Source organism: Alligator sinensis, unplaced genomic scaffold (assembly GCF_000455745.1).
Source record: "Alligator sinensis unplaced genomic scaffold, ASM45574v1 scaffold927_1, whole genome shotgun sequence".
NCBI classification, from domain to species: domain Eukaryota; kingdom Metazoa; phylum Chordata; order Crocodylia; family Alligatoridae; genus Alligator; species Alligator sinensis.
The window spans coordinates 1,549,412-1,562,200 of NW_005842155.1; the positions used below are offsets into that span (position 1 = coordinate 1,549,412).

General features: G+C 44.0%; 1 protein-coding gene across 1 annotated transcript in view; it reads right to left on the bottom strand.

Annotated features, from left to right (window-relative positions):
- The window catches only part of GSPT1 (G1 to S phase transition 1), a 35,474-nt gene that overhangs the window by 4,374 nt on the left and 18,311 nt on the right, over positions 1–12,789 (bottom strand). Inside the window, exons 9-14 of the mRNA XM_014520799.2 lie at positions 10,268–10,408; positions 9,085–9,178; positions 7,895–7,975; positions 7,074–7,247; positions 2,645–2,734; positions 2,087–2,255 (exon numbers count right to left, since the gene is read on the bottom strand). Coding sequence (XP_014376285.2) covers positions 2,087–2,255; positions 2,645–2,734; positions 7,074–7,247; positions 7,895–7,975; positions 9,085–9,178; positions 10,268–10,408 — 749 coding nt within the window. The remainder of the gene's footprint in view (positions 1–2,086; positions 2,256–2,644; positions 2,735–7,073; positions 7,248–7,894; positions 7,976–9,084; positions 9,179–10,267; positions 10,409–12,789) is intronic.

The window sequence follows — 12,789 nt, forward strand, 5'->3', positions numbered from 1 at the left end:
GATGGGGTGTTATGGAGTCACATCCATCAGTTTGATACTCTTAGGATCAAGGAAAAGTAGGCCTGGAAAAGACTTCATGAAATCAGCTAGTCCAGCCCTTTGCTCAAGGCAGAATCATGCCTGGACTAAACCATCCTAGTTAAGTGTCTGTCTAACTTGCTTTTGAAAAAAAAGAGTTGGTATTCCACAAGTTCCCTAGGTAGCCTGTTCCAATGCTCAACTATCATCATAGTGAGAAAGTGAGTAGAGATGGTGAAAATGAGAAAAAGAGCCTCCTAATCTCCGTCTTAAGTTATCTCTGCTGTAGTTTGAGCTCCTGGTTTTGTCCTCTACAGCCACAGAATGGCCTACTTCCATTTTCTTTGTAACTGCTCTTCAGGTATTAGAAGACTTGTTAAGTCCCTCCCTCAACTTCTCTTTTCCAGACTAAATAATCCTAGTTCTTTCAGCCTTTCCTTGTAAATCATGTTTTCCAGGCCTCTAATATTTTTTTGTTGCTTACTGCTGAACTCTTACCAAAATGTCCACATCTTTCTTGAAGTATGGGGCCAAAATTAGACCGTACTGTAGGTGAGGCCTCATCAGTGCCAAAGAGAACAGAAAAATAATATTTCTTCATTTGTAAGCAACATTCCTATTGATACAACAAAGTTGACTACTAGCTTTTTTGGAATGAGCACATAAATTTAGTTTATGGTCCATTGAAACACCAGTCCTTTTTCACTACACTGCAATATAGCTAATCATTCCTCCAATCTGTATTTGGGCAGGAAATTATTCCATTCTAAGTGTAGGGCTTTGAACTCAACCTTGCTGAATTTTATTCAGATTGATTTCTGACCATTTCTCTAGTTTATCTAGGTCATTCTGAATCCTAGCCCTGCCCTCCAGAATGTGAGCAATTCTACTCAAGTGGTTGTCAACCACAAATAAGATAAGTGTACACTCAATCCCATCTTCCAACTCACTGATTGTTTTCACTGCAAAGAATCACAAGCTAAAGATGAACAAACCAACTTGAAATAAAACTGGCTTGCAAAGTGTAAATCTGATGCCTTAAACTGTGCTACATAAAATACAGGAGACAACCAAGAACTGCACTATACAAGTGAATAAACAGTAGAAATTTGGCATAAACTTAACTGGAGCTATAGATAACATGCAGTTATTTTCCAACAGCTGAACATGAAAGGAAGCTTAACTCAGTAATGAATCTGCACTTTGGGGCCACTGAAGATTAGATATAATTCAAGTAAGGCCTTCAGTCCACTTTTAGGGTTGCTACAAGTACTGCTGTCAACTAGCAAATGACATCAGGGTCTCTTAAGAGAAATCTATTTCACCTTAGTAGCTATAACTCAAATACCTTGGTTTATTATCCCACTCCTAGGATATTGCTTGTTTAATTAATACAGAAAGGTCTTCCCTAATGAGGAATCCCATTTGGAGGCAGTAATGCCCAAATACATCCTTGCAAATCATGATTGACATTTGTCTGGGGGAAAAAAACCTGACACACCTGTATTAAACCCGACAGAAATATCCCCAAATCCTTGATTTGAGAGGTAGTTGGGTCTTAAGTCACTGTTAAAACAAATATAACAGAAGCTGTATTTTACATATCCCTACCTAACCTTGGAGTCACCCCTGGTGGAACTACTGAAGTATGCAATACAAGAGCCCCGCTATCCTGTAACCTGAAGAGAACTTAATACTGTTTAATTAAATCCATAAAAACAATCTTTTAAACTTGTGATGTTCAAATGAGTGTCTTCAGTAAATATTCAAAATACATGGTTGAAGACAAGAGTTCTGTTGGTTATTCAAAACCAGGCTTGTTTCCTACTGCTCCTTATTATCTTTAGGACCTGATACTTTTGACAGCACAGTCGTCCCCTCTCTGGATGCTGTACAATGGAATAGCTGTCTTGCAGCAGGATGAACAGTAGAAAATTATATACAGATGAACTTTCCTTAAGGACAACAATTAGCCAGATTTCTGTGCATGATATTTCTTATTCTAAGCACATGAAAATCCACGCATCTATACAGACACTAAGTGTAACTGTAGATAAAGTACTCTTACCCTCATCTCTTAAGGTAAAGCGACCCATTTGAGGGAAATCTTTGAATGTCTCAAGGCAGATGGTTCCTGCTGTCCTTAAACGAGCAATGCATACTTGATCTTGTTTCACAAAACGGGGTCGCGTCTTACTTTTTTCTCCTGTTTTTTTGTCTACCAAACAGATTAAGGCCTAGAAAAGGAAAAGAAAGTAATTATGTTAGTCAACATACTATTAAGATAATTAAGTTAGTTATTTGGTAAACACACTTGCTTATGTGACTACCCTGCAAATTTCTATAGTTAAAAAGCAACCCCCAAAAAACAAAAAAACCCTGTTATTTTTCCCTTAAGTTTTCCTTTCCTTTGGTGACATGTGAAAAAACCACAAATTATGAATAAAATAAACTTCTGGGAGGACAACTTGAAAGTGACATCCTCTTTTATTTTTGTTTTAATTTAGGCTAGAAAAATGTTCAGACTAAAATATGAAATTGTTTCCCCTTATGATTTGAAGCATACCAGCTTACATGACTTTCAAAGTATTTTTGTATCGACATTCCAGGTTAAAATAAGACTCACTGTTATCTCGACTTCTTCAATACAGGTGTGAATGTGCAGCACCGCGTTATAACCTGGGCAGATGATGGATTTGTGCTCAATTATCACTATCTGTAAATTACATAAAAATGAATAATCATTTTCTTCATGTAGCATGTCCTAAAGAAGCAAGCTAACCACATAAGGATTAATTCCCCAATGCATGTTTCCATCTAGAAACTTCACACAACAGGCATTATTACTGGAGAACACATTTCAGTAGAAAATGCAAAATCTAATTAGAGAACAAGGAAATTATCAAATAGTTTATAACATGGAAGAACACTGCACCACCAAAAAAATAACCGAACAGTATGAAAACAGAATTTTGCTTTAAGCTTAATGAATTCTAAAATCTCATTCAGGGTAAAATAGAGGTGCACTGATACATCATCAGTTCATACTGCATTGGCACTGATGCAAGGAAAATTGACATTAATCGGCATTTTTGGCTAATGTAGCTGATAATTTCACCAATAAGTGTGCATGTGCACAGCTGTAGTATGTACATGGCCAGGAGTGCAGCCTGGCAGCTTGGAGAGCAGCATCTGGCCAGTAAGCCTGTGGAGGTAGGGGAGGGAAGGGGTGTGGGGCAGGCAGATCGAGGCTCCTGCAATGAGGGAGGGAGTGGGGCAGGGGCACATACTGCACAGCTGGGGCAGGAGGTGGAGCTGTGGCTCTGGCTCATCTGGGCATGCATCCCCGGGGGAGGCACAGGGGACACGTGCCCCCCGGATCTGCGTAGGGTGAAGGTGGGCTGCCTGCTGCACGTTCGAGGCTGGGGCTGCACCGAATTCTGGGATGGCTATAGCCTACCCTGTAGCTCTCCTCCCAGCACCACTGCTGCTTGCTCTGTCTTGAGAGCAGCATGGGCCTGGGAAGAGCTCGGTGCAGCCCTGGCCCCGAGCATGCAGTGGGCAGCCCGCCCTAGCCCCGTGCACAGATCCGGGGGATACATGCCCCTCATACCTCCCCCAGGGGTGCGTGCAGTGGCGAGAGCTGCTCTTGCCCCCAGCCCGATGAGCCACGGCTGTCCCGTGCACCCCACCCTGACTGTAAAGCACCTGCCCCTGCCCCCAACCCCACTCCCTTCCTCCCCACAGGGGCCTCAATCTACCCCCCGCCCCCCTTCCTGCCCGACTTACCAGCTGGACACTGCTCTCCAAACTGCTGGGCTGCATATTGGCAATCAGATTGGTATCGGACGATATGGCTGGTTAATTATTGGCCATCTGCACTGGCCCACAATATCTTTATTGTTGCATCCCTAGGGTAAAACCTGTCCTAAGAATAAGGTCTACAACCTGATCATGACTGAGTAGTGTTTAAATCTTGGATTTAGATTTATGAAGTCATAATGTATGTATGCATGTGTAAGATCTATATAGAAATGTCACTTTTGAGAAATGCTCTTATATTATCATATCAGTTGTGAAAAAAAAGTAAATTTAAAACAACAGGAAAATTTGTTTTAAACTAAAAGATAAAATATAATGTATGTAAAATATCCTTGGTCTTAATATAATGTATGTATATAATATTACCTATGTTTAAGATATATTTTTAAATATTGCTTGCATTAAAACCTACCCAATTATAAGAATAAAATAAATCTGTGTCTGTATCCAAACACCACAGGGGATTGTCCTTCTTCAGTTATTAGTGATACATACCCATTACTTATGCACAATATTAAGATTACATACAATTAGACATTACTACAGACCACCCAACCAAGGGGAAGAGCTAGACCGCTCTAGGTCAGCTCATGGAGGTAATTAGGTCAAAGGACGTGGTCATCGTGGGTGACCTGAACTTTCCAGACATCTGCTGGGAAGAGCAGTCAGCTAGGTCTGACCGCTCGCGTTGGTTCCTAGCCGAGATACAGCCCCACCAGGGGAGACGCCTTGTTGGATCTGGTACTGGCCAAAGGCGATGACCTGGTGAGGGGTCTGCAGGTGCTCGACCACCTGGGCGACAGTGATCATCGCCTGCTGGAATTCACCATCCAGCACAAGGTGGCAAAGGCCTGCAGCAAGGCAGCAGCCCTGGACTTCAGGAGGGCAGATTTCAATGAGGTAAGGAGAATAGTTGGGGAGGCACTGAGGTCCTGGAGGAGAGAGGAGTCGAGTGTCCAAGAAGAGTGGTTGTTCCTTAAGGAGACGATCCTCCAAGCCTGAAAGGAGGTAATCCCAGCACGGATCAAAGGGGGCAAGAGGGCGCAAAAGCCCCCATGGCACACCAAAAGCATACAGGAACGTCTCCTAGCTAAAAAGGAGGTGTACACTCAATGGAAGGAAGGGGCCACCACCAGGGAGGACTATACCTTGGTTGCTTAGGGCTGTAGGGGGGCAGTCAGGAAGGCCAAGGTGGAGATGGAACTGGGACTGGGACTAGCTACCCAGATCAAGGACAACAAGAATTCCTTTTTTAAATACGTAGAGGGTAAAAAGAAGGTACCGGGTAACATGGGGCCTCTGCAGGACACACTAGAAAATCTGGCTGTCACACCAGACAACAAAGCTAACCTATTTAACAATTTCTTTGCCTCCATTTTTCTGAGCAGGGACCAGGTGTGTCCCCCCCCGGGACCTCCATAGACCCCAGGGGAGGCGCACCCAGGCCTAGGGTCTGTGAGGACCTAGTCAGGGAACTTCTGGAGGGACTGGACATATTTAAATCAGCAGGTTCTGATGATCTCCATCCCAGAGTGCTGAGGGAATTAGCAGAGGTCATTACATGACCCCTGGCACAGCTTTACGAGCACTCATGGTGCTCTGGCATGGTGCCAGAGGACTGGAAAATGGCCAGTGTGGTTTCCATTTTCAGAAAAGGGAGGAAGGAGGACCCAGGAAACTACAGTTTTACCTCGATCCTGGGTAAGCTTTTTGAGAGAATTATCCTGGTGCATGTCCGCGAGGGGCAGCAGGGGAGGTTATGCTTAGGGGCAACCAACATGGGTTCATTAGAGGCAGGTCCTGTCAGACCAACCTGGTGAGGACAACTACACAGTCAAACGGGTCACTAGTGGGCTGGAGGGCCGCACCCAGAGAGTGGTGGTGGACAGGTCTTATTCAACCTGGAGGGATGTGGGCAGTGGGGTTCTGCAGGGCACGGTCCTCCTCAGGCCTGCACTGTTCAACATCTTCATCAGCAACTGGGGGGGGGTGTAAAAAGCACCCAGTTCAAATTTGCTGAAGATAAGATGTGGGGGGAAGTGGGCACGCTAGAAGGGAAGAATAGGCTGCAATCGGACCTAGACAGGTTACAGGGGGGGGCGGATGAGAACAGGATGGGTTTCAACACTGACAAATGCAAGGAATTGCACCTGGGGGGGGAAGAACGAGCAGCATACCTACAGGCTGGGGAACTCCCTTCTCATCAGTACAGAGGCAGAAAAGGATCTTGGAGTCATTACTGTTACCAAAATGAACATGGGCCGACAGTGTGGGGACATAGTCAGGAAGGCCAACCGTACCTTGTGATGCATCCACAGATGCATCTCAAGCAGGTCCGAGGAGGTGATCCTCCCCCTTTCTGTGACACCGGTCAGGCCGCAGTTGGGAGTACTGCGCCCAGCTCTGGGCGCCACACTTCAGGAGGGATGTGGACAACATGGAGAGGGGTCCAGAGGAGGGCCACTCGCATGATCAGGGGTCAGCAGGGCAGGCCCTATGTGGAGAGGCTATGGGACCTGAACCTGTTCAGCCTCCACAAGAGAAGGCTGAGGGGGGGAATCTAGTGGACATTTAACAAACTAGTCAGGGGGGACCAGCAGGCATTGGGAGAGTCCCTGTTCCCCCATGGACTACCAGGAGTGACAAGAAATAACGGTCACAAGCTGGCAGAGTAGATTTAGGCTAGACATCAGGAGGCACTACTTCACTGTCAGGGCGGCTAGGATCTGGAACCAACTTCCCAGAGAAGTGGTGCTGGCTCCTACCCTGGGGGTCTTTAAGAGGAGGCTGGATGAACACCTTGCTGGGGTCGTTTGACCCCAGTACTCTTTCCTGCCATGGCAGGGGGTCAGACTTGATCTGCTCAGGTCCCTTCCGACCCTACCAACTATGAAACTGTGAAACCATAAAAGACTAACAATGCAATATTAACTTTATCATCAAAATATTTAAAAACGTGTTATTCCATTTACCTGCCAAACCCCAAATTGTAATTTTACTTATTTCAGTAAAATGGTCATTAAAGTTCCCTACAATGTATAGCAACAGTAAAGGGAAATAGAATTCAAGTCAAATCTCAGCAATTCATTATAAAGTAACTAAATAACATTTTTTTTTTTTTTTTTTAAAGAAAAAGTATATCAGAAATTAGCATTGACTGAGTCAGTACAGGCAAAGTCTATTTTAATGTCATCACTATCATTACTAGAATTATATTTCAGTTGCTGTACTACCTGGGCATCAAATGTGCGTCCAGAATGACACAGGTTATTAGGGTCACAGAGTATAAATCCTGGAAGAATCTCTTCTTCTTCAATTCCTTTCAGTCTGATCTTCAGATTTTCACCTGGGGCTACTGAATCAGTTTCTACATCATCAGAAAGGATTCCAAGAACTTCCACGTTGTGCTTAAAGAAAGCAAGATTGGAGTTTGCTGATATGAAACATTTAATGCACTTATTAACAACAAAAATCACTCATACAAGTATATATTAGAGCTATACAAGCTGTTAGATACTTTGGTTTACAAGACTGGTTTGTAATATAACAATAAGCGTGATGAACCTCACAACTGCATAAAAACAAACGAGCTTCCTTGCATCAGTCAACTATTAAAAATACACATACATCTAGCACATTTATACCCCACTATATTCTAATTGATACAATATTGTGGCATTAGTTCAGATTCCATCAATAGTAAGTTTCAAAAGGGTTTCACCAAGCCAGACAGCCACTTCTTTCTCTATAAATTGTTGCTGAAAGCATGAATCCAAAGCAATACATAATTTTCATCCGTTTTGTGGCATGTACGCCACTCATATAGAATGTAACATCTGCATAAATCTTAGTTTGAACATTACCATGGCAAAAGCTTTAAAAAGGCAGAGAAAGCCAATTTTCCAAAGGCCAAGAGAAATCCATAACGCTAAGCAAGGTTTAACACATGGCTATTAAAGTACATTTTTAGATGCTGATCAAGTCATTTACTCTAAAACAAGCTAGTTATGGCCCTTAAAACACTTTTAAATATGAAGGTGAAGATCTGCTATACCTTGTTTGGCATCATCACAAGCTGTTGTCCTTTGCAAATTGAGCCTGATTCCAGCTTTCCCAGGACCACAGTGCCCATATCCTTTTTTATAAAGATTAGAAAAATTTACACCATTAAAAAGTTGCTTTCCTTAATGGACTTCTCTATTTTTCTACTTAATCATAAACAGAGTCAATTCAAATAAATCAAATGAGTTAAAACTACTGCATTTAAGGCTCCCTCTACATGTGCAGGTAAAGGCACAATGGGATTTAATGTGTGATCCACACAATCATGCTTCTTGCTATGCCACATGCAAGGTAGGAGGTCTGACTGTGGGATCATGAATTAGATTCCATCATGCCTTATTGCCAGGCTCCCTCTGCACCAGCAAGAAGTTCCCATGGCTGAGGATGGGCTCTGTTGAGGGAATTCCGATTGCATGGGTCCCCCGTGCACCCCTGAGCTTGGAGAATCACAGTTGCCACAATCCCCCCAGGCTCAGGGATGCATGAAACCTCCAGGCCTGGGGCATCACAGCTACTGCAATCCCCCAGGCTCAGGGGTTTCACATACCCCCAGGGCAGCCACAAACCCTGGCTCCTGGTCCTGCTACCCCAAATCCAAAGCTGTGGGATTCTGGGTCCCTGTGCGGCCAGAACCCAGGGCTGGCAGCTTCTATGGCTGAGTCCCCATCAGTTGCAGGACTTGGCTGGGCAAGGTGCATCCCTGCAGCTGACAAGGCTCCCAGCCGCAAGGGAGACCTCTGTTATATGTGCAAATAAAACTCGCTAGCAACCAGCTATAAAGTTAGTGCACATTTTCGAGGTCTAACTTTATAGCTAGTTGGAGCTTTTTATAGGTGTGATAACTACTTTGCACATGTAGCTGGTCTCAAGTTAACTGTGCAATTAGCCAGGTAATTGTGCACTACCTGTAATGTGTAGAGGGTGCCCAAGTTACTACCTTCCAGTAGGAGAAGCCTCTAAAGCAATATTAAAACAGAGATTGTTAAAATAAAACATCTCTTCCTTTCAGTCAGTTCTGTAGTTCTAATTAATTAATTAAAACAGAACGACAGGTATGCTTAACTGCTGCCTCTACCTCCCAAAACCCTACCCAGAAAAGAAAAGAAAACAAACCAGTGAAATGCATGGTCCATCTAGTTATGGAGAACAGAACTAACTGAATTCTAGTATTTTTACTTTTACCTTGTATTTATCGACAATTGGCAGCCTGATTGGTCCATCAACTGAGCGGTTGAAGTTTGGCAAATTATCCAGATATGGAATAAATGGTAATCCTCTAGAAAAGTAAAGGCATTCATTTAGATATATTCATGTGGTTTAAAACTAAGAAAAAGTTCAGCTTGATTCAATGACCCAAGGAAAAAGGCCCAACTAAAGAACTTAAAACAAAATCCTTAACACGACAAACATGCCCACCATTTACGTCCATGTTAGCATAACTCAAAAATGGTCCTGCAAAGTGTTAATATTGTTTGCATTCACAGCATGCAATTAAGCTCTCTCACTTTCATCTCTCAGTTTCATCTCACTTAAGTCTCTTCTGAAAGTGAGAGATTCATGAAGAAGAGAGATTCATCTCTCACTTTCTCTCTTGCTTAAGCGCTCTCACCTTGCACATGTAGCTGGTCTCAAGTTAAAACTGCCCTGGACTGCCTGACCCCCTGCGCCCTGTACTGAGCCGTAAGTGAAATCACAGGAGCTAAATAACTTTCTTAGAACTCCAACCATATCTACATGCAGCTAACTCTTCAGAGCTGTGCGACAAGTGACAGCAGAAGTCTTGTATAAAACTAGAGGTGCACTGATATATCGGTCTGATATCAGATCAGTATCGATTATAGACCAGTTCGTTATCTTGACAATCTTGCTAGGCAGGCTAAATCTGTTCCAGAAGTGTGGGCACAGAGAGCTACTTCTAAATGTGTTTTTATTAACATTGTTTAATTGCCCTGAACCATATTGGCAAACATAGTATTAAGTGGGGACTGGGCTTGTAGCCAATTACATTAAAGTTCTATATAAACTATTATTTACTCTAGCCACACATCCAACATGAAACTACTAGAAAACCCTGGAAGTAGCAGAGCATTTTCAGAACCTCAGAAGGCAAAGAAAATGTTATAGCTTGTCAATAGTTTTGCAATAAAATCTTTCTGCAGTTAACCAAATGCTTGTTTTATTCACTTATCAGACTGGTTTGTATTCCCTCTTGCCCTGATCATCTTCTTTCAAGCGTATACTAGCCAAAAATATTGGAAACGACTAAAATACATCAAGTTATATTTTTGCTTAACTTTACTGCAGCAATGTCTTTACAGAACTATTACCAACTCCCCAACTCGTTAGTAAACATTATGATACGTACATATACCAAGGACAGAAGTCCGATTGTTCTTTAAGATTTGCTCCAGTCAATCCTGAGCAGGGCATGAAGTGAATATCTTTTTTGGGATTGAAGCCAACTTTCTTTAAAAATGGCACCAGTTTTTCTTTACATTCTTCATATCTGTTAAAAAAATTGATAAGCATATCATCATTTATGCCATTTTAATAACAATAACTTTCAAATAGAAAAATAGTATACCAAGTCCTGAAACAAAATATATTAAAAAAATTCAGTGTAAAAAAGCAGTTAAGGGTGAATGTACATATAATTCCTTAAAATCCTCAAAACATTTTTTGGTGATGTTTATAAAAAACTCGATAGAGGTAGCAGCAGCTTGCAAGCTGAAATCCCTGCCTTGCCTGCAGACCAAAACTGTCCTAATATTTTCCCAATCTGCATTAATCTGTTGCCTCTTTTCTTAGAAGCTGTAAGCTAGTTTGGAGAAAGATTGTATTTCTGTCCTATGTGTTGTTCAAGTCATGGCACAATGGGGCCCTGGGTTCATAATCAGAACTTCTAGGCACCAGTGTAAAACAAAGTAACCCTGTCTGTTGCTTCATAGGATAACAGTTTATGTGAATCTCTTTATATCTGTTGAGGGAAGTGGAGATGCAGGGAGTGGGGAAAGGGCAGACAAGACATGGGGATACAAGGGGTAGGCTGCAGGGGGGAGTAGGGGATGGGGGCAAGTACAGGCAGGGGTGAAGGTACAGAGGGCAGGCACAGAGGAGCAGACAACGGGCCTGGCCCCTCACCCCCTATTCTACTGTTTAGGAAAGTATTCAGTTATAAAACAGACACTAAAATTAGTTATGATGAATAAGGAACCATAAATAAGAACTGAATAAAAACATAACAGATGTTTGAGCTCCATGTGGGGAGACACTCAGTTAGGTTCCTCCGAGAGCTGAAAACTGTGCCCTGGACTGCCTGTCCCCCTACGCCTTGTACTGAGCCATAAGTGAAGTCGCAGGGGCTAAATAACTTTCTTAGAACTCCAACCATGTCTACATTCAGCTAACTCTTCAGAGCCGTGAGACAAGTGACAGCAGAAATCTTGTATACAGCTAGAGGTGCACTGAGATATTGGTCTGATATTGGATCGGTACCGATGTAAAGAAATCTTGCTGTATCGAATATTGTCTGGATGGGGCTGATAATTTGGCGATAAATGCCTGTGCTGCATGCAGCTGCAGTGCAGTACTCAGGAAGCAAGGAGCACAGTCAGCAACATGGAGAGCTGCAGTTCCAGTTGGTAAGTCCACTGTGGTGGAAGGGGAGGGGGGAGGGAAGGGGCTTGGGCAGGGTAGATCAGTGCCTCCCGTGGTGAGGGAGGGGGCAGGCACTGCAGAGGTGGGGTGGTGGGCAGAGCTGTGGCGGAGGGGGGGGCGGCGCTGCAGCAGCTCCCGCCGCTGCTTGCATCCCAGGGGCGGGAGGGTATGCCCTGTGGATCTGTACAGGGTGGGACAGGCTGTGCAGGGCTCTTCTCGGCAGACACTGAGCTTGGACCAGGCGCTGGTGGCACTGGGTGGCTGGCGGCAGCGGCGCTAGGAGTAAAGCAGCAACAAAATTCGAGGTAGATGCAGTATCCTCCCAGAGCCACCGGCGCCCGCTCCGAGCCCAGCCCTCACCGAGAAGAGCCCCTCATAGCCCTGGCTGCAGCCCACCCTGCCCCATGCAGATCCGGGGGGCACACGCCCCACCATGCCCTCCTGGGGCACAAGCAGCAGCAGAAGCCACCTCCCCCTCCACAGGCCACAGCCCCTACCCCTGCCCCCTCCCTCACTGTGGGGGGGCATTGATCTGTGCCCCCCCCCAAGCCTCTTCCTTCCCCCCTCCACTTCCACCACACTGGACCTATCAGCTGGAGGCAGCTGTATCAGAAATCAGATTGGTAAAGCCGACGTGAAACACATTCCCCATCTCCATTTCCTCAAAGATTTTCTTCAGGGAGGGATAAGGTGGTCTAAATTTATTTCTAGACAAATCATGGCTTGTTTTTCAAACCACGGTATCTTCCTAATTCAGACTGCCTTCTCTAATGCTGGCTGATATCACAGCTAATACAGGTGCCCTGCTGTATAAGCATGCTTGTTATTTTTCTTACTCTTGCCCAATACTTTCTGTGCATCTGTGATACTTCCATTTTATCCCTTCTGTGAATTCTTGTCATGCTTTTTCTCTGTTGTCGAGCTGGGGGAACTTCCTGAAAAGCTAGTTCTCATGGATAGTAAGCACCATAACACCTTTTGACCCAAGTTGTTCCCGCTTCCACAGATTAGCATTAAAATGTAATTACTGACTACCGTCACTGGTCTGGGAGGGACTTAACAAAAGTCTAGTCAAGGAGGACTGTGCACAGAAGCATTAAAACACTTCATAATACTAACCAGAATTCTTAAGCTGTGCACATACAAATAATTTCCCAATCATGGTAGGAGATACTTTTTCACATGTGGCCAGAAGGCACTCAGGAGAGATTAGTGGTGCATCCTTTCCCT